This window comes from Penicillium brevicompactum, assembly GCF_028827555.1.
Source record: "Penicillium brevicompactum strain IBT 35665 chromosome Unknown utg000005l_segment0_segment0, whole genome shotgun sequence".
In the NCBI taxonomy this organism is placed as follows: Eukaryota; Fungi; Ascomycota; class Eurotiomycetes; order Eurotiales; family Aspergillaceae; genus Penicillium; species Penicillium brevicompactum.
The window spans coordinates 5621085-5643724 of record NW_026623208.1 but is presented as its reverse complement, the minus strand read 5'-3'; the positions used below and the strand labels follow the sequence as shown (position 1 = coordinate 5643724).

General features: G+C 52.7%; 8 protein-coding genes across 8 annotated transcripts; 3 read left to right on the top strand and 5 right to left on the bottom strand.

Annotated features, from left to right (window-relative positions):
- Positions 1 to 243: 243 nt before the first annotated feature.
- On the bottom strand, positions 244 to 3297 carry N7506_008010 (uncharacterized protein; the record flags this gene model as incomplete). The annotated part of the gene is made up of 1 exon (XM_056957303.1): positions 244 to 3297. One exon carries the CDS (start codon positions 3295 to 3297, stop codon positions 244 to 246), a length of 3054 nt encoding a protein of 1017 aa, XP_056811637.1.
- Positions 3298 to 3855: 558 nt separating this feature from the next.
- On the bottom strand, positions 3856 to 6422 carry N7506_008009 (uncharacterized protein; the record flags this gene model as incomplete). The annotated part of the gene is made up of 3 exons (XM_056957302.1): positions 3856 to 5377; positions 5436 to 6213; positions 6257 to 6422. The coding sequence occupies 3 exons, from the start codon at positions 6420 to 6422 to the stop codon at positions 3856 to 3858; spliced, it is 2466 nt and encodes an 821-aa protein (XP_056811636.1).
- A 1572-nt stretch (positions 6423 to 7994) lies between these two features.
- N7506_008008 (GINS complex) lies at positions 7995 to 13160 on the top strand (the record flags this gene model as incomplete). Its single annotated transcript, XM_056957301.1, has 10 exons — positions 7995 to 8036; positions 8101 to 8161; positions 8227 to 8278; positions 8332 to 8521; positions 8574 to 8682; positions 8736 to 8778; positions 10028 to 10233; positions 10318 to 10775; positions 10825 to 11800; positions 11842 to 13160. The coding sequence occupies 10 exons, from the start codon at positions 7995 to 7997 to the stop codon at positions 13158 to 13160; spliced, it is 3456 nt and encodes a 1151-aa protein (XP_056811635.1).
- A 558-nt stretch (positions 13161 to 13718) lies between these two features.
- On the bottom strand, positions 13719 to 15193 carry N7506_008007 (uncharacterized protein; the record flags this gene model as incomplete). Its single annotated transcript, XM_056957300.1, has 2 exons — positions 13719 to 14586; positions 14697 to 15193. The coding sequence occupies 2 exons, from the start codon at positions 15191 to 15193 to the stop codon at positions 13719 to 13721; spliced, it is 1365 nt and encodes a 454-aa protein (XP_056811634.1).
- Positions 15194 to 15451: 258 nt separating this feature from the next.
- Positions 15452 to 16331, bottom strand: sod2 (superoxide dismutase sodB; the record flags this gene model as incomplete). The annotated part of the gene is made up of 5 exons (XM_056957299.1): positions 15452 to 15539; positions 15591 to 15658; positions 15709 to 15887; positions 15934 to 16116; positions 16205 to 16331. The coding sequence occupies 5 exons, from the start codon at positions 16329 to 16331 to the stop codon at positions 15452 to 15454; spliced, it is 645 nt and encodes a 214-aa protein (XP_056811633.1).
- Positions 16332 to 16640: 309 nt separating this feature from the next.
- On the top strand, positions 16641 to 18962 carry N7506_008005 (putative G-patch domain protein (TFIP11); the record flags this gene model as incomplete). The annotated part of the gene is made up of 1 exon (XM_056957298.1): positions 16641 to 18962. The coding sequence occupies one exon, from the start codon at positions 16641 to 16643 to the stop codon at positions 18960 to 18962; it is 2322 nt and encodes a 773-aa protein (XP_056811632.1).
- Positions 18963 to 20461: 1499 nt separating this feature from the next.
- Positions 20462 to 21490, top strand: N7506_008004 (VIT1/CCC1 transporter family protein; the record flags this gene model as incomplete). Its single annotated transcript, XM_056957297.1, has 3 exons — positions 20462 to 20522; positions 20582 to 20927; positions 20983 to 21490. The coding sequence occupies 3 exons, from the start codon at positions 20462 to 20464 to the stop codon at positions 21488 to 21490; spliced, it is 915 nt and encodes a 304-aa protein (XP_056811631.1).
- Positions 21491 to 22051: 561 nt separating this feature from the next.
- On the bottom strand, positions 22052 to 22636 carry N7506_008003 (DUF4202 domain-containing protein; the record flags this gene model as incomplete). Its single annotated transcript, XM_056957296.1, has 1 exon — positions 22052 to 22636. One exon carries the CDS (start codon positions 22634 to 22636, stop codon positions 22052 to 22054), a length of 585 nt encoding a protein of 194 aa, XP_056811630.1.
- Positions 22637 to 22640: the final 4 nt, after the last annotated feature.

Genomic DNA, 22640 nt, shown 5'->3' with positions numbered 1-22640 from the left:
TGAGGCCTGTCTGAGCCTGTTTGAGCCTGTTTGAAGCTGTGGAAATCTGCGTTCACTATATACGAGTCCAATTATATTAACATCTATAGCAGTCAATGGACAAAGCAAGTATTTGATACACATAGAAACGACAGTTGGGTATACATGACAGCGTGAAAATGCGAAGTCGCCGTAAAAAAGAAACAAGAACATATGCAAGATATGAAACATCAGAAAATGGCTAAGTAGGAGATTCAAATCATGCTACAAAACGTTCAGACGTTCGCTTCCAGCGACCGGCACTTGGCTGAGATCGGTGGCAGCTGTCGGCCTGGTGATTCCGCTGGTCGGGAGATCGGCATTTCGCCCGGGCAGCGGGGATGCCGTACGTGAATGGCCGTCATCACGGAAGTATCCGACACTCGTAGGCCCTTCGTCAGGAAAGGAAAGCTTCGCGTCAGCGACAGTCGGACTAGCCTCAGCACCAGTGAAGCTTGTACGGTGAGATGGAGACATCGTCTGCGGTGGGCTACCAGCACTGCTGCGCAGACTGCCATTGCTGCCACCCCAAGCTCCTCGTCGTAGTTTCATGAGTGCGCTAAGTGACATTTCATCATCGAGATTACCCATGTCGACAAGTTGGGCTAGGCCGGGGCTTGCCAAGGCTGAGTTGGGGTGGGTAGCTCCGTGGGTAGCTCCGTGGGCCTTCAGCGAGATCATGGAGTTCCGAGTGCTCCACTCACTGCGTTCAGTGATGGGTGTCAGGCTAGGCTCTTGGAACTTTCGACTGCTACTGTGGTTGCGTGTGATGCCTTCAACGCGCCGAGGGCCAAAATAACCTCCATTGGTCAGTTCGGAGCTGTCGCTGTTGTCTGCATGCGCGTAAAAGCCGAACTCCTGACCGTAGAACCCATCGTCGTCGTTCTCGAGAGCTTCTGCGTTGGCAGCGGCAACAATAGCATCATCAAAATACGAGTCATCGAAGTCATCGTACAGGCCATCGTCCAAAACATCTTCGAACCCCATGTGATCCGCGGATTGGCTGACTCGGCTTTCGTCGGAGACCAAGCCCGGTTGCGCATCCAGAGTCTGTGATGCCTGGCCTGCGCTGTCTTGTCCTTGGGATCGTTCGCTTGTGCTAAAAGTTCGATCAAAGCGCCCACCCTGGTTAAATTCGCTGGCCGCGAATGCTAGGGCATTGTGCAGAAGATCCAAGTTTTGTTCAGTGAGCACGCCGCCATGGGCACGGGAAGGGCCCATGTTCGGTATTGGCTCACCAAGGGGACCACGTTTGATAGAGCCAACGGCCCGATGATCACTGGCTACACTAGTCATATGCTTCAGCCCATGATCTCCCGGTTCGGCCGTAAAGCTCTCCCTCCCTGGCGAGTTATCGCCATGGATGCGGTCATCAGCGGGAGGTGCTGCAGGAGCATTGACCGTTTTTCGATCGTATAGATGGCTTGTCACGTCGTCGAAAATGTTCTCATCAAACTCTCCAGTTTCATCGTTGATATCAAGATCTCCAAACTCGCCATCGTCGAAGTAGAGTTCGTCATCATCGTCAAGAACTTGCGAGTGTTGATTGGCAGCTGCCTGTGTCTGCGGTGTGGTTGTAGAAGAAACAAGGTCCTGTTCTTGGCCAGGTTGCTCGTTCTCCAATGGGATGGTTTCATTCACTGGTGCAACAGGTTCAAAGTATGAGGTATTAGTTTGATTTGGCGGCGCAGGTGTGATTGGGCTCGCGACTACAGGCGACAGCCCCGGTATAGCCCACGACTTCGCTGCATCGTTTATATTGGCGGAAATGGAAGAATAATCGTAGTCATCATCATCTGCGTCCACGTTGACACCCGGAATCTTTTCCTCGAGACCATCCAAATCATCCAGCATATCGTTGTCAAAGTCGTCATCAAAGTCATCAAAGTACCCATCTTCCACTTTGCGACAAGCCTCTTTGGCCTTGTGTTTCTCTTCCAGCATTTTCTCCTGTGTGGAGGATTCCACTCCACTCATATCAAAGCTAAAGCGAGAAGCATTGCTCTTGAGATGCCTTGGTAGACCCGAGGAGTTGTATGGGGCGTGGGGAATGGTATCTTGATCCTGATGTTCTGTATCTGCCTCAGGTTTTGGTTCCGGAACGCTTGATACCTCCATCACCTCAGGCTCAGGCTGCTCTGCATGCGGTGAAGGTTCGTTGTTTTGTTCAGGTAGGTGAGAAGGTAAATTTCTGGCAAAAACCGGCAAAGAATTTTCTTGGCCAGGTTGGTGTTGACTTGTCAATAGAGAGGACTGGAGATATCCCTTATTTTCAGGCTGTAGAACATTCTGATCCTCGAAGTGTTCCTTGAAGACAGGTGAACGATCACTCTGTGGTCTGCTCTGGTCATTCCAGGAAGACCTGTGTGGGTTACTAGGCATTTGCGAGCTCGACGTATATTGTGCAGTAGACTCTGGCCGAGTGGCGGAAACATTCCGACGAGGTCGAGGTGCTGAGAAGTCATGAATGATTTTACCACGGATGCGAGGATCATAATCATCTGGCATAGCTGGGACATTGCGGTTTGTGATTTTGACGTCTTCTGCGCGGGAGTTGACAATCTGAGCGGATCGTCTGCGCGCAAGTAGAGACATCGGGTTCAAGAGATGAAGCATGGCTTTGCCTGACTTATGATGTGACTGCTCCCCAGACGCATCGCGATCTCCGGCGCGCTTCATAGCCGTAGCGCTGCTTTCCACCTTGAAGTCCTTCGGCATGCTTTGCTTATCTGCTGGCGAATCCTCTGGGGAGGTCCTGAATCGGAAATGGCCCGATCCCGCTGCCGCAGTCGGCGAACGTTTCTGTTTTCCAAAGGAACGTCTGAAAGGCGAGCTGGATTTGTGGTTCGACTCCCCGTCCCCTTGATCGGAGTGCAGACCAACGCTCGGTGTTTGTGGGTTGTTCAATTGGGATGTGGAGTGTTCTCCCTCGCAGTCGCCGGGACTCGAGTGAGGGCGGTTGCCTTTGTCATATGCTGGTGTGGGTACGGCGAGCGTGAGAGAAGAGGAAAGAGGCGCTGCTGATGAGCTAATGTTCAGCTTCGAGGCGTCGAGCTCCAGCGGCGAGTCGATTGAGGAAGATTCATCGTGGGAGGGGCGACCGCTGAAGGTGGTGGTCAACTTGGGGGTACCGACGATCTCCGGTATTTGTGGCGGACTGCTTATCGGTGTTCCGTTTCCCCCTTTTGAGGATGGTGAGGACGTGGCCAACGTAGCTGGTGATGCTGACGAGCGCCGATGGTCTCGGCGCCAGTAGGAAAAGACAGTTGACGGCGCCATTTTTTGCGCTAATATGCAGTCCTCGCAGCGCCAGGGTTTGCCGAGGAAATTATGAGGGGGCGTGATGGTCCATTGCAGTTGTCGTCAACTGCGGAGGGGTGTCGACAAAGAGGCCCGTCTCACATACCAGAAATAACAGGACCGTGGGGGCTGTGAGCCGCTTTGAGCATCAACGGTTGTTTCACTTCACTTCGCTTTTTCTTTTCTCGTTTCTCTTTTTTTGTCAACCTCAGACTCGGTGGGTGGTTAAAGCAATGATATCAAAGCATTTCTAAAAAGCAAAGAACCAAGTGGAGGTAACGGCTCAAACGGGTTACACTGTCTCTCCGCCTCGCGTGTAGTTCTGGGCCCATCTACAATATCGCGTCACATACTTGACGGCTACTTACATCACTTTTATACTTCAATTGAGTCTATTAATGGTGTGAGAATGCAATCCTTTCTATAAAATCAATACAAATATTCTACATGGATATCCTTCGAATCAAAATAGCACGCTCAGAACGACCATATGCTATGCAAAACATAGAAGATAACAAGGGAAAGAAGCGAGATGACTCAACGGATGCTCTGTCTCCATCGGTCGATCACATCGGGTTCAAGTTGGGCAACTGAGTGCCGGGCCATGTTAGGGTTGTGGCCCATTGACATGCCCATCATGGCAGGGTTATTGGGATAGCCGGACGGGTGCATAACTGGGTAACCATATTGCTGCCCCATTGGGTAGCCGGTCGCCATCGGGTATCCTGCATTTGAAGGGAAATGCTGCATGGACATACGGTGCCCGTATTGAGACATAGTAACGGGTCGCTGGGCCAAGAAATCATGCGAAGGTTGGTGAGCGAGATGAGAGGGGCGGCCTTGCGTGAGCGCAGCCATGCTTCTTCGTACCCGTGGCTTAGGGGGCTCGAGCGTGGTAGCGGCTTCTTTCTGGAGACGGCTGCGGCGCTGGGCTAGCGTTTCTTCTTCGTTGATTTCTGGTGCCGTCTGGGTGATTGTGGGCACGATGCCAGCCCGGGTATCGATCTCAGCCATTAGCTCACTGGCGAACACGCTCTCCGATCGAGTATGCCCTTTCAATCGCTGGAGGCGCTCGGCCATTGTCTCGATCTCGTCCCCACTATCCGCAGCTGGATCTGGAGCCGAGTCTGGGGGACGGCCCATATCGACTGTGGTAGGGCGTGGCTGCGGCTGCGGAATGGGTTCACCCCGCAGCCTAGCCCTGCGCGAGCTCAGTGGCTCGTTTTCTTCCTGTTGTCGCTTCTCCATCAAACCCAACGGGCGATCCTCCGGGTGGGGAGCCCCTTGGTTCTGGTAAAGCATTCCTAGAGGAACGTCTTCGTCGTCGTCTCGGCTTTCCCAGGCCAAGGCAATCGGACGCAGTCGCCGTTTGTCACTTTGCTGCTGGGCCTTCTCGTCCATCTGAAGCAACGTAGTCTGCATGCCTTGGAATGGTACAGGGACTGCGGTGCGGCGTCGGTGTTTCAATTCATGCTTTCGCAACTCCAGCTCGGCGAGCAAAGTGTTTGGTGGGCTGACGTAGTCCAGTTCCTCCTCATCTTCGTCGTGAGTTTCTGACAATTGCTCGTCAGTCTCCGACCCCGTGCTTCCCGACTCGTGACCGTGGTCATGGTCACGGTCATGTTGGTTCCCAGGCCCCGCTTCCGATTGATGGTGCACGGTCACAGCATCGTCGTTCTCGACTTCGTCGCTGGCACTGGTGGGCTGACCAAGAGTGGCCCGGGAATTCGAACTCTTATGTTTAGACTTGTTCGCCTGAGACGCGAGATGGCCGGCGTAAGGGTGATCGGTGAAAGCTGAGACAGGTGCATTGGCGGATGCGTCCAAAATACTCTCCAGGGTTGCAACCGCAGAATTTTGCTTCATCTGAACGTGGAGGGACGAACTCGGTTGTTCAAAGAACACACTTGCGCGCAAATGCGGTGGCACTGTGGATTTGCGCTTCTCGTTCTGGCTGCTGCTTGGGCTTTGCTGCTCAGCAGGGACGGTGGGTTTTCTATCCTCGGCGGCGATGGCACCGGCAATTTGCGTTCGACGTTTGTCGCGGTCAATATTGGTCCTGCGAGACAGCTTCGGGGGGGAGGTTCAACATGCGAGGAACTGGAGCGGGATAGTACACCATGTCCTCTCCCATCCTTGGCTCTTTGTATGACTCCTGGTTGCGGGCAAGTGGCGGACGGTCCAAGGGGACCTGTCGACCGGATACCCCACGCTCCAGCGGTGTGAAATGTACGCCATCGAAATCGTTGAACAAAGTGCGCGCCTGCTGGAAAGTATCGACTGACGCGACCGAGGCCCGTCGCTCTAGCTCCGCCTCGGCAGGAATGCCTTGTGGAACATACTGGTCGTAATAATAATCGCTTTGTGGGTTGAAAGGAGAATGTGGGGGTGGGAGGGCGGGGTGTCCGGGGAATTCATCAATCTCGTGATGTTCGTGGTGTGTGGGCTCCGAGACTTGGGCAAGATGCGATGCCCCCGAAACGGAGCGCAGGCGTGCAGGGGAAACGTTGGACCCATGGGCGGAGGAAATGGTCCCGGTCGGTGAGAACGCACCGTTGCGGAGGACAACAGAATTAGCCGCGGAGCTGCATGAGCGCTGCTTCTGCTCCTGATCCAGCCGACGAATCTCACTCCCAATGTCAGCAGAACACGAGCTCAGTTGCTCCGCGCTCTGTTCTAATCTCTCAACATTGCCAATATACGCGCCTTGTATCGACTGCAGATCCGGGATCGGGTGGCTCAGAGGCACGGAAGCCTCGCTGTGTGCGCTTGGGAGCGGAGATTCGAGTGGAGAGTATTGTCGCGCGACCGCGGTGTTGAGGGGGAGGCACGCGGCGAAGGCTGTCGGATCGCCGGTGATCAGCGTCGTAGTCATCGTCCTCCACCATATCGTAGCTATTCGAAGTCATAGAGCGGATCATAGATTCTAAGCCAAAACTGTCGGCGGTTTTGGCAGGTTGTAGGTGGCTTCCTCCCCCGATGTGATCAGTATCAAGCGGCAGCTGTTCAAATGCATGCCCGGCGGGCGAGGGGCTGCGTGATGCAGAAGCGGAAGAGTTCGAAGCCACTTCGTGGTCGAGTTGAGCAACGGCATTGTAGGCCATTATATAGTTGGGCACCGAGTCTCCATCCAGACCAGGTTAAACCAGAATGATCGAGTGACAGGGATGACAGACAAAGGAAGTGAAATGAGGGATGCAGGGACGAAAGAGCTGAGAAACATGGAGAAAGGAACTGGATAGTACGGCGTAGAGTAGTAGTTGTCACACGTCCTAATTTTGGAAGTTTGCCTGCCCCCAGGCGGAATGCCTAAAATTAACCCAATTGACCCAACTCCAAATACTAGTCCGTACTCCGGTACGGAGTAGTTTTAAGAAATTAAAAAAGCAAGTCAAAACAAGTAAAACCGACGCCACAAAAGGGGCCATTGCGTCTCTTAATGTCTCGGACCAGTCGATGCACTTCCAGGATTGGCCTCTCCACTCTGTTCTAGAGGGCTTGGCGTCCTACTTGATCTATAAGAACTACTCTCTCACGCTTCCCGGCAACCTGCATCTAACCCTTTAACCATCTACACCAATCATGCTTATCTGCTATCGTCTTTCGCCTTCTTCCCAGTTTGCCTTGCATATACCCGCCCAATGAACAGCACAACCAGAGAGACTCGAAGTGGTTGAAGTGGTCGCATGACCTCGACACATACGTTCTCTAGCGCAGACCAGACCAATCCCAACCCACTGAATAATCTTGCGGACAAGCCTCTTTGCTCCAGGGCCATCTACAATCAGTCTGGGTCGATCGGTGCACAGATACGGAATACATACGGTGAGTATGTACCTTGTACAAAGTAACTACGAAGTACGGAGTACGGAGCACAGTACTTCGTACCTGTTGCGCTATTGTGACCGTTGCAGGGGGGATCCTTCGATCTCAACATGTCCGGTTGTTTCCAACTGCTCCTCATTCTCACTTTATTGAACACGAGCCACAATCATCCCTCTAGGGCCCTATAACAGGCGGGTGGCCCAAACTCAGGAAATGCGGGGAGAGGATGTATGTATGCAGGCTCCCCACACACTGTTAGACATTCTTCGTATCAGGTTTTCAGATGACCAAAGCTCGATATTACTCAACCAAACCCTTGGAGATGACGATAAGAACCTTGTAGCCAAGTAAACGGGCCAAGAGGCGCCTGCATGAACAGGGCTGAGTCCGCTCGTGGACATTTATATAATTGTACTCGAATGGCTGGTTCGGGAATCGTTCGGTTCATCTCTCCATGAAACACAAGCCGACAAACGGCGAGCAAGAAGACCCTGTAACACGAATGAAGAGCATAAGAACAAACACCCAAAAACAAAAACAAAAGGCAGAAGTGCAGTAGCAGGAGAAGAAGTCTGATAAGGTCTCACACCATGGTCAACCTGGGCATGGATGCAAATCAAGGCTACACTTAATATCAACGAGATGTCTCCAAGGGTTCAGCTTGTGAACGGTAGAGTCCAGGCGTACTCCGTGGGTACAGAGTAGTTTGTCGAGAGCATCCTCGGCCCTGGTGAAAAGTGGAGTCTACCGGTTCGTCCCGCCTTAACATAGCACGTGACCACGGGCCGGTATCGACGCGCCGTATCTCAGAACCTTGCGATCGACAAGCATGAATGGTTTGACGTGTCACCATGTCCTACTATGATATTGACTCCATCTTGACCGACTCCCAAGTATGTCAAGCACAAAAATAGCATCTGCACTGATTCTCAACGAATGCTGACACCTGGATCCCAGAAACTGCCATGTACATTTGAGCTCGAAGTGCCCGGCCTGGGCATTCTGGAAGGCAACGCAGGTGAAGACGTTCGTCCCCGACCGTGCTGAAAACTCGCTCTTCACTGACACCGCCTCAGATCAAAGCCGGCACGCGTATTGACCTCCCACTATGGCTGGGTGAAATGCTGTCGATCGGGTAGGTCACCATCAATTGGCCCTTGATGACTCCTATTGACATGGCTGTCACAGAGCGAGATTGGGAACCTCACGTCTTGTCACGCTCGATATGCCCGATGCTCTCTCCGAGCGTGTCATGAATGCGCTGAAGGCTGATCCCCGCACACTTGATCTTCGGGCCTTAGCGCCGCATTTCTACAATCTCAGCGAACGGATTCTGGAATTGTTTGAAGAGGAAGAGATGGTTGATGTTCTAACTGACGTATGTGGCCTAAGCCATGGGATGCAAGACATTTTGGCTGACAAGGTGGCAGACATTCAAGAAACGAGCAGCAGAAATAGCCGACCACGCACACAACTCGCGTGGAGCGGTTGGCGATGGCGTTGATTTCCTTCGTGGACTAGACGAGACCGAGCGGCAATGTGGGTTCTACTCCTCCCATGCTGAGGGATATCACTAAATGAACTCATTCTAGTATTCCGGGCTGCTCATGACCGGGCCAAGGAAATGCGTGTCTGGTCTGGAGAGGCGAGACGCAAATGATGGTGTTTGGGTGAACTTTGGACTCTGAGCTGCGCTCGTCCATGACTACGGAGTATACAGGTCGCTCAACTTTATGCAAGAATATGATGAATCTGATTCGCCACGTGTGACGTAAATATTTATGATCTGGAGAATTTCTTCTGGAAAAAGAGTCTGACGGCGCGAAGTATAAGGCTGCATGAGACACAGCGGATTATGTCGGCCTGACTGATTGGAGGATCGGAGAAATCATGTCAGCTGGAGAGGGCCGAGCATGCGACATGTAAGAATGGAGAAAATGATAGAACAAAAGTCGCAGATGTGGATTGTAAATCCGTTGTGGAGACGGCCATATGGACCCAAAGATTTCATGGAGATCGGAAGATCCGTACATGATTGGGTTGCATTAGATTAATTCTGACGTAGTTTACAACTGAAGGGCCAACTAAAATTGATATGATCTCAAGTTGACAGAGGCGGTTGGGTTGACAATTCGACTGAATTTTCGTACCTCTCGAAGCCAATTAACGGACTGCCCTGACATCTCACGTATGGGGAGGAAGAGAGATTGAATCGAACTTCCCCAAGAAGGCATAAGAATAGTACCCCCTAGGTACCCAGACATCCACCTAAAGATGGGGACCAACCAGGTACTCCTTGGTACCTCAGCTGAAACCGAGCAAGGGCCCCCACGACCCAATTAGCGAAAGTTGTGAATCCAGGAGGGCTGGGAATCCAAGACTTCAACTTTCTTCTTCTCAGCTTTTCATTCTTCTATACATTCCTGAAGGGCTTCGGCAATTCAAAACAAAAAAGAGGACATAAGATGCGAGTGGGTCCTATTTTTTTTACAGCCTTTGCTAGCTCGACTCATCACAATCCGTTTGCGACATCCCCTCGCTTCGGGTGACTTCTTCTCTCACCCTTGAATCTTCCAGAACTGGAGTCTACCTGTGCCTTGATCCAGCTCTATTGCCTCTAAACCTTCCTTAGCCCCTCGTCCCCCCACAGGCTCAGCCAATTTGGCTCTCTGATTGCTCCCCGCCTGCAACACATCTGCACCCCTCGCATCGCGCCAGCTGCTTAGCACCCGCCAGAATCTGATCATCCAATACATTGTCTGGCGCCTATCCAATTGGCGACCGTCCGTCTATCGTCCGGACTCCATTCTTTAAACCTCCGATGTGGCTGGTGGACTGTGCAGGAAATTGTTGTCGCAGTGTCCACTGATTGACCAGGACGCAGGTGGGCCGCGCCCAAATTGGCAACCGGGGGTTGTATTCGGCACGTCAATTATGCGCAGGTGAAGATGATGCCTGCAGCCATAATGCATGAGAAAATTCAAAGGAGTTCGGCTGCTGGTCAGCCTGCTCCTTCGCACTCTCAACCTCCTGTATATCATTCTAATACTGCACCTAAGCGCAGTCTTTCCTCCAAACCTCGTCTCTCAAGTAAGTCAAATCTTCCAGTGTCCGATTGACTTGACTCGCACTCCCACAACACATCATTGAGCTTACAATTCATCCCTTTACCAGACTCCTCGGACCGCCCAGAACACCCGTCGCTGTCCCGCGTCAAAGGACGGCCTAATATGTTTACTCCACCTCCAGTCAGTGCTGAGGGCTCGTGGCTGAGAGATCAGTCACCGGCTCACCCTGGGACTAGGACGCCAAACCGCTCATATGGTATGTTTGCCAGATTCGTATCATCAGGCCGAATATTGACCTCGTATGATTTAGACACACCGGAACCAAGCACACCTACACTTGTTAATCCCTCATCTGCACTCCTGCAGGATCTTCTCAAGGAACAGCGCGCCCACCGCGGATCCAGAGGAAATATCTCCGAAGACTTGGATAATAGTGCTCCCCGGACACCTGAGACTGTCCGAGTGCACGACGATACCGCATCCGAAAAAGCACGTAAAGTTAATGACGCCCTCTCTGCCGGTCAGAGGAAACCGAAAGAGATGGGAATGCGCGAAATGGATAATGTGAGTGTGCCAATGTTCATCGTTTGAAACAGAACTAACTAGTCTGCAGTATGTTTCGAAAATGAATAAGCTCAACTTTGACCTGAAGCTTGAGGTGTTTCACCGCACGCAGCAGATGAAGATTCTCGAGCAGAAGTTGGGGCGGATGGCTGAAATGGAAGAACAACTCGCCTACATGGATCAACTCGAGGCGGAAGTCAAAGAGCTTCGGGGCGTGGCGAACGAAAACCGAATGCTGCGTGAAGCGAATAAACAGCTCAGCAGTGACTTCAAAAACAGAGACCAGGCCGTTGTGGAGGCAGTCGACCTTATCTGTCAGCTGGAAACGAAGATTGATGTACTGGAAAATGGCGGGCGAACCTCGAAGATGTCGATGTCGCGCCCTATGACTGCAGATGGTTCCGACATTTTGACGCCCAAAGCTCACACAATGGTTGAGATTCCGGAGAGAACATCTTCCAGACGCGGCTCGAGAAACTCCAGTGTCATGAACGTGGCTCATCGTCAGACATCGTCAGAGCTACGGAAACTATCAAAAGCGCCTTCGTTTTTGCGAGTGGATGACAAGAGTACTGCGACCTTGCGAGGTCTTTACGAGCCACAAACCAATGATTCACGCTCCGCCGTGAGTGAACTGGCAAAGTCTGAAAGCTTCCACACCATGAACGACACATTGGAACCTGAATCTCCCAGACTGAGCGTTCTTAGCGAATGCAGTGAGTTAAACACATTCGACACACCTACGAAATGGGACGACCTCGACTGTCTCGACATTCCTGTTCGGAAGGCATTGTCAACCACGGGCAGCATGGACAGCTATGTTCGTCCCACCGAAAAGGAAGAGAGCAAAGAAGACCAGATCGATCGGTGGATGCAATCCCGAGAGGACATCAATGAGACCATCATCACACGACGGAGAAATCGAGCCTCGTGGGCTCCCTCAACATCCGGTCTTACAAGTCTTGCTGCAGATCTATACTCTCAGAAACCTCGTGGGCGCGGACGCTTGGATGCGTCCCTGTTCGGTGGAATCACCCTTCCCCCACCCCTGACACTATGAGCACAGCATACGTGGTCGGCACCAACCGCTCCAATGGCTCGAACGGCTCAAACGGAAGCATTGAAGCTCAAAAGAGATTCCGCAATGACCAAGATCCGTTCTTCACTGCTAAACCAATCAACCGTCCCCACTCGGCCGAGGAGATCGCAAGCAGACGCAGTTTCAACAGCGAGGTCACAGACAGTATGCAAACCAACTACAGTGATACCACACGCCCTGGCGGTAAGGCCGAGTCTCACACCATGTTGCCCACATTCAACACTGTGTCTTCCAAGGCAAGCGAGCTACTTGGCCCCGGAAGCCCTAACAATCCGGCCATCTCAACATTCGGAGACCTGCATCAAGCTACCGTCAACCAAATTTCTACACCCACAATCCATCGCGTTCGCAATGTACCAAAAGCCATGACCCCCGAGCCGCAGCCCACTGAACGCGACGCTTCCCCGCCATTGACACCGCAGGACTGGATCGCCGCTGCGCATCAAGGCCCGCGGTCTCGCAAAGAAATGGCTCGCGCAGCCAGTCCCCAACTGCAGCAGACTGATAGAACTCCGCGCAAGGTCGTCAGCCCAACCGCTTTCGATGATGTAGACAGCATCGCATCGAACCCAACCGAGCCCGATTCTCCTGGTATCCCAACTCTTGATATGACCACCCTCGACATTCTGGAACAACCACTCGAAGTTTCCGAGGCAAACCCTGTTCCCGAAGCTGACCCAGAGCCCCGCCGACGTCTCAGCTTCCGTCCTCCCTTCTTCAGTCGCTCCACCAATCATCCCCGTCCTCTCCAAGCTTCTCCAATCCTCAATGACTTTGAAGATGATGAAGACGGAGCCCCATCCCCCATTATTCCCAAAACTCGAACGATGGGCGGTAGAGCTCAAAGACCTACATCTCAGCTCTACACAAACCCCAACGAGCTATACTCCAGCCTTCAAATCTTCAGCGAAGACCAACCCACATTCCCCAGAGGCCTCCCGCAGTCCTCCACAGAACCAAGAATAGCCGATCATAATGACCCACCGAATGCCTCTGGTCGCCCTTCTACATCCCATGGCTCTGACCACAAGCGCCGAAGCTCCCTCGGAATCATCGGTTGGATGAAGGGCAAGATCTCCGACTCAACCGACAAGCCTGAGCACTCGAAGGAGCCTCGCCCTTCCTCCCGTCTGGCTTTCGAGGCCGCAAATGGGGTTGAAATACCCCGTGCCGAGACACCAGACTTGGCGGAGGCGCCTGTTGTCAGACCCCGTTCGGAAATGATATCCCATGACGATGCTGCTAGACGGCCTCGGTATATGGGTCGTCGTGCGCGCAGAGGCTGATGCTGGTATTCTACTTCCAACTGCATATTCCGTCGATCCACTGATTTTTATCCGATTTCTCCTTGTTTCCATCAGTTGTACCATATGATACCCACGTTCCTGTACTACCTGATATGCCACACTGGCTACATTGCCCCTTATTCCCTATGTTCCATGCTCCAAGCTCCATTTTCTTTCAAATTATGGAATAACGAGATCTCCTATCTTGGCTGGCGTTCACTTTTTACTGACGAACCTTAACTTTCTTGGGTCAAGGTGTTGGAATGATTTTAATGTCATGTTACATCCAAATCCTGCTGGCAGGAAGCTAAAATTTTACATGTCGTTGTGTTTCTATCAGATTGATGCTCAGAGATATGAAAGTTCACAGTCAAGAAAAATCAAAAAGGTCTATACTGAATCTCATTAAATCCAAATTGTGTCGTAGCTCGTCCATTACCACCTCTGGCTCATCGAGTCAATGCAAATTAGTTCCTAACTCCAGCCCGTTCTTTTTGCGTGTCCAAAAATCATTATACCGTACAGAGTAGTAAGAGAAAACCACCCAAAAATGACAACCTAATACCAATCATTCCCCTTCTCGCCCAATTTCTTCTTCTTCGGATTCAGCGAGATAACCCGCTGACCAGGCAACGTATCCGCCGTAAAAGCAGCCTCGAAGATACTCGCGATTCCCCGCTTAGCATAGTGCTCATGCTGGAACGAATCATATTCATTCGTCTTCCCATTAATAGCAGCCCACTGAATCCCAAAAGGCGTCTTCCCATCCCCAAGATCACTCCACCGCGTCACAGTAATAGCCTGCTTGAACCTTCCGTCCGCGCGGTCCTCGCACAGCTTAACCTCAATCAAATACTCCGTCGGACACTCCGGACACCTCCGCATCGGCCGACAGAATCCGCACAGCGTCGTCAGCGCATTGGGATCAAATATGTCGCCCGCCCAGCGGTCTTTAACCCGATGCTCGAGTCCCTGTAGTCCACCCGTGCTTCTCGGCCGCGGGATATGCTCCAGCGCACACTTGCAAGCTGGCATGAGTTCGCCGTCGCGCCAGTGCGCGCATGCGCTGAAGTATGGCCAGTAGTCTTCGCGCGAGAACAGGAGCATGCGCTGCGCCGAGGGAGTCAGTGCGGGTGCCGCGAATGTCTGTGAGGTTACGCGCATCAGGAGCCGGCCTGAGTGCACGTGGAAGCGGGATGTGTGTGACCAGTCGTCGCGTTGCCATCGTCGGCCTAATGCGTCTGGGGTCAGACCGTAGGATGGGCCGAAGCGGTGGGCGCGCAGTGTGAGTTGGACGAATGTAAAGGGGAGCATGCGGCCGTGGGTGATGCGGTGGCGGGGAGGGGGGGTTGAGGGCGTTTGTGGAGTTGGGGCAGTTGAAGAGTAGGTTGAGGACGTGGGTTGGGCGTAGGCGTTCTGTGCCGCGCTGGGTGCGGACATGGTATCGGGCGCAAGGGATGCAGAGCAGGTGAGCGGGGGAGAGTTCGGTCGAGACCGGCGAGGAAGGTGAGTTTGTGGAGGCGGTTTTCGGGGTACTCTAGGGCCCTGAAGTATCTTGGGCCTAGGCGTCGGTATAGGGTGATGCTAGCGATTGATAGGCTTGCGGCTCCAGCAGGGTCCAAGTAGCTTGCTATTTGCGCCCAAAGCCTGGGCGATAGACTGGCGACATCGCCTTCACCTGGCGGTCGGCGATCGTTGTGTTCATATCTTTCTTCGGGGTCTTCGTCGACTCCCAGAGTGCCTAGCGAATGGATGATTTCTGTATAGTCTCGGCGCTCGCCGAGTTGACTGTCCACCTGGGCATGCAATTCCTTGTACTTGAGTCTGTGTGCATGTAACGGAGCTAGCTCTGGCATTGGGGGAGCAGGTAGAGGAGGAGGCGGCCCTTCGTCGATACTGGGACGAGCGGCCAGCCGCAGGTCTGTAGTCGATCTACTGCCCTTCCTGAGCGTTTGGCGTGATTTTTTGGGTCGCAAAGCATTGGAAACGAAGGACTTGAAGCCATGCTTCTGGCCTGGACTTTCTGCAGACATGATTGTGATGTGCAGAGAAAGCAAGAAAAGTCCAGAACAAATCAGGGTCCATTGTCTCGGAAGTCCGCGGTGAGCTTGTATTACGCGGTCCGCCCGGCCCGGTGGGTCCAGGTTGTATACAATTGTTACGTCGATGTCCAGCTCCGTCGTACGGATTGGGAATGATTCAATTATGATAATATTGAAAGTACATGCTACAATACAGGGGTAATAAATCGCAGTAGATCATAGCAGCATTTACAAGTAAAGCGGAAGCATTTAAGCAAAGCGCTTCTCAACGGTCTTCCAGTTGATGATGTCCCAGATGGCAGAGAAGTACTCGACCTTGCGGTTCTGGTATTGGAGGCTAAAATTGGGTTAGTGTTGTTATGACAATGAATAAAGGGGGAATTCTTACTAGTAGGCGTGCTCCCAAGCGTCAATACCGAGCAAAGGCTCGAACTGACCGACAACGGGGTCCTGGTTCTAGGAGGTGTTAGCAGTACCCCAATGGATTGAATGCCATAGTGACTTACAGCGTAGGTGCGGATGCTGATCTGGCCAGTCTGCTTGTCCTTGACGAGCCAAGCCCAACCGCTGCCCTGGATGCTGGCAAGAGCGGCGTTCATCTTGGACTGGAACTCGCCGAGGCCACCGTAGGTGGTGTCAATGGCCTTGGAGAGGGCACCAGAGGGGGGGCTCACCACCACCAGCGCTCTTGGGGGCAAGGTTCTCCCAGAACAGAGAGTGGTTAAGGTGACCACCGCCGTTGAAGTTGATGGCGGGCTTGAGAGCGATCTGGGCGGCAATGTTGCCCTGGTGCTGGGCTTCCTGGAGCTGCTCAATGGAGTTGTTGTAGTTGGTGACGTAGGTGTTGTGGTGGTTCTTGTGGTGAATCTCCATGATCTTACCGGAGATGGAGGGCTCCAGAGCACCGTAGTCGTCTTGTCGACAGTGTCAGTTCATGTGTTCCCAGGAAAGGCAAAGGAGACTCATATCCAAATGCCTGGGCATCCGAGATGCATAGCTTACAGGAGAGATCGGGAAGAGTGGCCTTGCCGCGGGCGAAGGTCAAGCCCGCAGCGCCGGCCTTGGAGGTAGCCGAAACACCCGAACGAAGGGCAACGCGGGCCGAGTTGTTAAGAAGAGCAGCAGCCATGATGGAAGTGTTTATGGGGTGAGTCTGTGCGGGGATAAGGGCCAAAGTGTATCAATGGTATGAGATGGATTAGTCTGAAGAGAAAAAAGTGAGCGAGGCGTGCAGCGGAGCTATGAAGTAACCGAGCTTAACCAAACGTCATCTTGTTTTGCGGAAGAATAATGTTCCGGTTAGATATACACGTGATTTTCATGAGCTTTCAACTCACACTCGCTTGCTCGTGCGGCTTCTCACATCACCGCGTTGCTTTCGCTGCAATCCGAGGGCGCTGTCACTTTGTTAATAAGCGACAAATGACACCCTGACAGCATGGAGTCGCCTTCATATGCCGGTCACAAGCGCAAGGCTGCCGACGTGAGCTCTGACGAAGACACAGACACACGCCCAACATCCGGCTTTCGAGGTTTCGCCAGAGCAGCCTCTCGATCTGAATCACCACCTCCAACAATGGGTGGAATTGGCAGTGGTTCACGCAATAATCGAAACAATATGGCCAACTCAAATTGTCGGGGCGGCGGCGGCGCGCCATCGCGCGGTGGGGCAGGAGGAGCCAACAGCTTTGCTGCTCGCATGATGGCGAAGATGGGTTACAAGGAAGGACAGGGTCTGGGAACAACAGGACAGGGTATCATGAACCCAATCGAAGTCCAGGCTCGACCACAAGGAGCAGGTCTGGGTGCCGTCAGCGAGAAGTCCAAGAAAACCCGCGAGGAAGAGCGACGCATCGCTGCGCAGCATGGAAAAGTCCTGGAAGATGACAGCTCAGAAGAAGAGCGCAAGCGCCGGCGCAAGAAGAAGGAGGAGCGCAAGACTCAGAGCCGAAGTGGCACAGGGACACCAGTCCAGCGCGCCAAGCCCAAATTCCGCACAGCGCGTGAGATGGAGGATGATATGGAGGGTCTAGAAGTGCCCAATGTTCTGAAATCTCTTGTGGATGCCACCGGAAAGGAGCAGCGTGTCCTCACTTCGACCGCTGGTCTCATGTCGACAAAACAATTCGTCACCAAGGAGGAAGGAGAAGCATTTAAGATCGCCCAGCGAGCTCGGAACGACCTCGAAGCATTTGCAGACGAATGGAAAGGTCTCACGGAAAGAAAGAAGTTCATCGAGGTTGAGGAGGCTCAAGTTGTGGATGAATTAGATTCATATCAAGCCCAGGTCAATCATCTTACGGGTCTGATTGCCGCAGTCGAAGAGCTCGACATCTTTGAACATGACGAAAGCATTTCGAGCAAGTTCGATGAGATGACCAACAAGCTTGAAGCTCTGGAGACCCAGTACCGAGATGCCATCGACGAACACCGACTTCCAGAAACCGCAGTTGCGGCTCTGCACCCGCTCTTTCGCCAGGCCATGGAGGAATGGGAACCTCTACAAGACCCCACATTCCTTGTGTCCCATCTTACTCGCCTTCAACCGCTTCTTACCCGTAGCAAACTGAACGAGCCGCTCAAGCGGTCATCCACCTCACCCTACGAATCAATGATCTACACCATCTGGCTACCGCAGGTGCGCTCGGCACTTCTGAATGATTGGGATGTTTACGACACCTCCAAGGCAACCGCGCTGGTCGTGGCCTGGAAACCGATTGTACCCTCATTCGTGTTCGCGAATCTTCTTGATCAGCTAGTCGTACCCAAGCTGGCTACCGCTCTCAAGAACTGGAGGCCTCGCAGCAGCCGACGACATCCTGGTGCTGGCTCCGAGCACGATGGGAAGTTCCCCTGGTGGTTCTTCACCTGGCTTCAGTACTTGGACGAACGACACACCAACCCAAAACAGCCCACGGGTCTCATGTCCGACGCGAAGAGGAAGTTCCGCTCGGTGCTTGATACATGGAGTCTGCGTAAGGGACTGGTAGATCGCATTGAAATCTGGCGCGATGTCCTAGGGTCTGAATTCGATATCTGTCTACGCAATCATCTTCTACCGCGCCTTGGCCGCCACCTCCGGGAGAATTTTACAGTCGACCCGTCGGACCAAGACCTCACGGCACTCGAGGATGTTTTGCGCTGGAAGGATTACTTCAAACTCAACGTGATTGGTCTCTTACTGATCGCCGAGTTCTTCCCCAAATGGCATGAGATCTTGTACATCTGGCTCACCAACGACCCAAATTACGAAGAAGTCGGTGCTTGGTTCTCTTGGTGGCGCACTCAGATCCCGGCAGAGGTCAATGAACTTACCATCGTTGACGAGCAGTGGAATAAGGGTCTAGAGACCATGAATCTTGCTTCTCAGCTTGGTGACCGTGCAGCCGCGGAACTTCCACGCCCTGCTACCACCCAGACCACACTTCCCACGCGAGAAGAAAAGGTCGCTGCCGCTACTGCAGCAGCGGCAGCAGCTCCTGAAGCCAAGACCAGGGCGCCGGTGGTGGAAGAAGTTGCCTTCAAGGACATCCTCGAAAGTTGGTGCATGGAGCAAGGACTTATCATGCTGCCCTTACGCGAGGCTCATCCACAAAACGGTCAGCCACTCTTCCGCATTACGGCCAGTGCTACTGGCAAGGGTGGTGTTGTGGCCTTCATACAGGGCGATGTGGTTTGGGTTCAAAACAAAAAGGCCAAGGAAATCTGGGAACCAATGGGACTGGAAGAACAGTTGGTGGACCGCGCAGAAGGCAAATAAACCTGCCTCACGACACAGACTGTTGGGTTCATGCTCTTATGTATCATCTTGCACAAATTATGTACGATCATGGCTCCTCGCATAACGAATATCCTGAAAAGATTCGACCGAAGGTCGTAAACCCCAATGTTCATAGCTGGCTGGGCATTGCGTCTCAGAATCGTCAATCTCTAGAGCTTCTTGCCTCCATTCGCCCTCCCCACTTTCGACAATTAACACTCCAGATAGTACTCCGTATCACCTGAACCTTGGAACTCCCCCTCGATTTGCAGAAAACGTTTCTGGATTGTTTCATTCACCCCTCGCTTCCTTGCCAATTTCGTCTGGAGATGCTCCATGCACGACCCCTCGGAGCTCGCTCAGGGATTTCAGGGCATCAACTACCATAGCCATCAGGGAGATTTGACAGAAAAGACTCCCCTGGCTTGAAATTCTCGTAAAACGACCCCAACAGCCCCACTGTATCCGCGAGCGTCGCCAGCGTCCCCAGTTGTAGAGCCTTGGCAAGCCATAAATGCCCTCAATTTTCCGCCGTCAGCACCGGACTGAAGCCATAGTCATTTACCTCAACTCCAGTTTGTCATCGCCAGAGCCCACTGGCAGGCTGCATCCCCATGAATTTTTTGTTTGTAACACCCTCATCGGGTTGTACTCTCGGGTTATTGCTTTCACCATCCCGATTGTCTGATCAGTGCAACTTGACCAATCGAGCATCCTAAACAAAGAACCGTCGCAGCTGTGTTGCATATAGTACTCCGTAGAGGAAGAAAAATGTCAACGCCTCTCGGGCATAATCCGAATAAGCGGAAGTGGACATCCCAATTTGATATGTCCGAGTCCGAATGTCAGTTAGAGCCGAAGGCTATTAGCAATCGGGCTAAATGCAGAAACAAGCCGCGATCGACCGGAGCCCTAAGAGCAGGCCTCTCCACCAATCAGAGACGAGGTATTGCACTTTAAATCCGTGGACCGCGGGAAGGGCGATCTTCCTGACGAATCAGAAGCGGGCTAAAAGTCATCATCGCAACGCTCACCAATCATGTCAACTGCATTTGTAGTCTCGACCGCGACTTCTCTCATTTCTGAGCAACGATCTCTCACCTTGCAGCTCCTAGACCTTCTAGATGTCGTAAATGCTGACCTTTCAGTGCTCAGTGATTGGCCGTGTGCTGCTCCTTGACGAATACATCCCCATTTTTTCCTTGTTCAACATGCACTAAGAGTGGACTGCCTGGGTTTTTTTTCTTTCTCTTGGGCGGCATGGGCGATTTGCTGAGACCGGTGTAGTCCACTGTTGAGCGTCTTAAAGGGGGGAGACGCTGCCGATCGTTGTTGACGCTTTTTTCTTTTTTCTGCTCCATAGTTATCCCAGGACTCAATCTCACGATACCCTTTCCAAAGCTTCACAAGCTCTTCCATTGTTGTCACACGACCCTTTCCCATAACACGCACCTTCGGGAGAACTTCTTGAGACCAGTCCTCGGGACAAAGTAAACACAATGGCTCTCTTGTTCATCAAACAGAAGCTGTTCCCCACCCAAGCCAGCAAGAATTCGTCCGGTAAGTAAATCGTCGGCATGGAGCGCTCCAGAACCATGCACTAACACATTATCTCTTAGGCAAACCGCTCCTCGCTCGCGTCGACGACGGGGATACCATTCAGGGAGACTCCGACTTGGAATCTCAAAACAGTCGCTCCTATGACACGTTCGAACGACGCGCCAGCAACGATGATTCAACAACCACGGTTGGCAGCAGTGGTAGCACCCGTTGCCGAATCAACCCCCGCATCGTCTCGGACGCCATTCTGGGTCTCTCGGACGGTCTGACGGTGCCCTTTGCCCTATCCGCGGGTCTCTCCGCACTCGGCAACACCAAAGTGGTCGTTCTGGGCGGTCTCGCCGAGCTCGCAGCTGGAGCCATCTCCATGGGCCTGGGTGGATATGTCGGAGCCAAGAGCGAAGCGTAAGTTGGAATCAAAGCAAAGCTGGCCGTGCGCAATTGCTAACAGTGTTCCCAGTGAATCGTATGAAGCAACGGTCCGTGAAACACAGCAACTGATCAAGACGGACCCACAAGAGACCCGCGCCATGGTGCGCGAAACCTTCAGCCCATACGGTCTCTCGGACTCGGCTGTTGCAGACATCACTCGCGATCTGCATGTGTCGCAGGACCGACTCCTCGAGTTCCTGCTTGCGTTCCATCACCGTGAGACTGCGCCAGACTGCAACCAGGCCTGGACATCCGCTATCACCCTCGCCTTGGGCTACTTCATCGGCGGCTTCATCCCGCTGATTCCATACTTCATCGTCACTCAGGTAATGGTTGCTCTGTACTGGAGTATCGGTGTGATGGCGATCACGCTCCTTGTCTTTGGCTATGTCAAGACCTGCGTTGTCCGCGGCTGGTCCGGTCGTGATAATGTGCTCGCCGGCGTCTGGGGTGGTGTGCAGATGTGCTGTGTTGGTGGTGTCGCCGCCGGCGCTGCTATTGGGCTGGTGCAGTTGATTGACACTGGTAGTGCTTAATTATTTGGTCGTGCCGCGACATCGATGACTGAGCGTTTCATGCATTGCGACTCGGAGTTCTCTTTTGCTCTCTACTCTCATATTTTGTTCGGATTTCAAAGCTTTTCTATGAGCGGGCGTTTGACGGGATGGAAAATAATTTTACGTTTAACGAATACAATTCAGCCAGTGATGATATCAATGTGTGCTTTTAACAGACCTTGCAAGTTATTTTGTAAACCCATGCCTGCTCCATGGTGCCCACCTGGACATGAGTTTATAGATTTCCTCCACGGTGGAAAAGGACTAGATAATTTCTTTTTCTTTGCGCTGTTACCACTTTCAGACATGAGAAAGACCATTGAAACCTTGAAAGGACCCAGAAAGGCATAAGGTAACAGACAACCGAATCAAAAGATGCCAACATTCTGATACTTCCTGGCGGTAGTTCAGTTCATATCAAGCTAGGAACGGCACCTTGTAAAAATAAGATGGATATAACAAGGCAAATACTGCATAGACATTAAGTTCTCTTTCAAATTGATATATACTTATGAACCACTACTCATACTAACTAACAAATCATCCACTCAATGCAATCCCAACCAACCTCTGCGCCTTCTCCGACAAATTAATCTTCAGCGCCTCCTCCCTCCCCCGTTCCGACATCTTCCCCCAAGTCTTCTGCAAAATCCCCACCATCTTCTCCTCATCCCCAAGATCCGTCTCAAACTTATCAAACTGATCATCCAAAAACACCAAACAAGCAACATCCTCCAGCGTCTGCGTATCCGGATCCCCCTGCTTCAAATCCGCCTTCCGCACAAGTGCCCCAACCCTCCCCGCCTCCTCAGCCGAATACCCACTCTCCACACATATCTCCTCAACAAGCGCCGCCTGTCGCCTCTGAAGCCCCGCGCGCCACGAGTGGTACCCGATCTTCGTTGCGGGGTGGCTATCGCGGGGAACTTCCCAGCGGCGGAGGTGTTGGGCGCGAATTGCGAGGCGCAGGAGCTCTGGTGCGTCTGGACGCAAAGTTTCAAGGTATTTAGTCATTTTTTGGGCGTAGTGGAGTTCGTAGGGCATTGGTGTGCCGGTTTGGGTTTGGCGGGGGTCGTCGGCGTGCGCGGCGTCGATGCGCGCGAGCGCGGTTTCGTATTTGGACATTTTG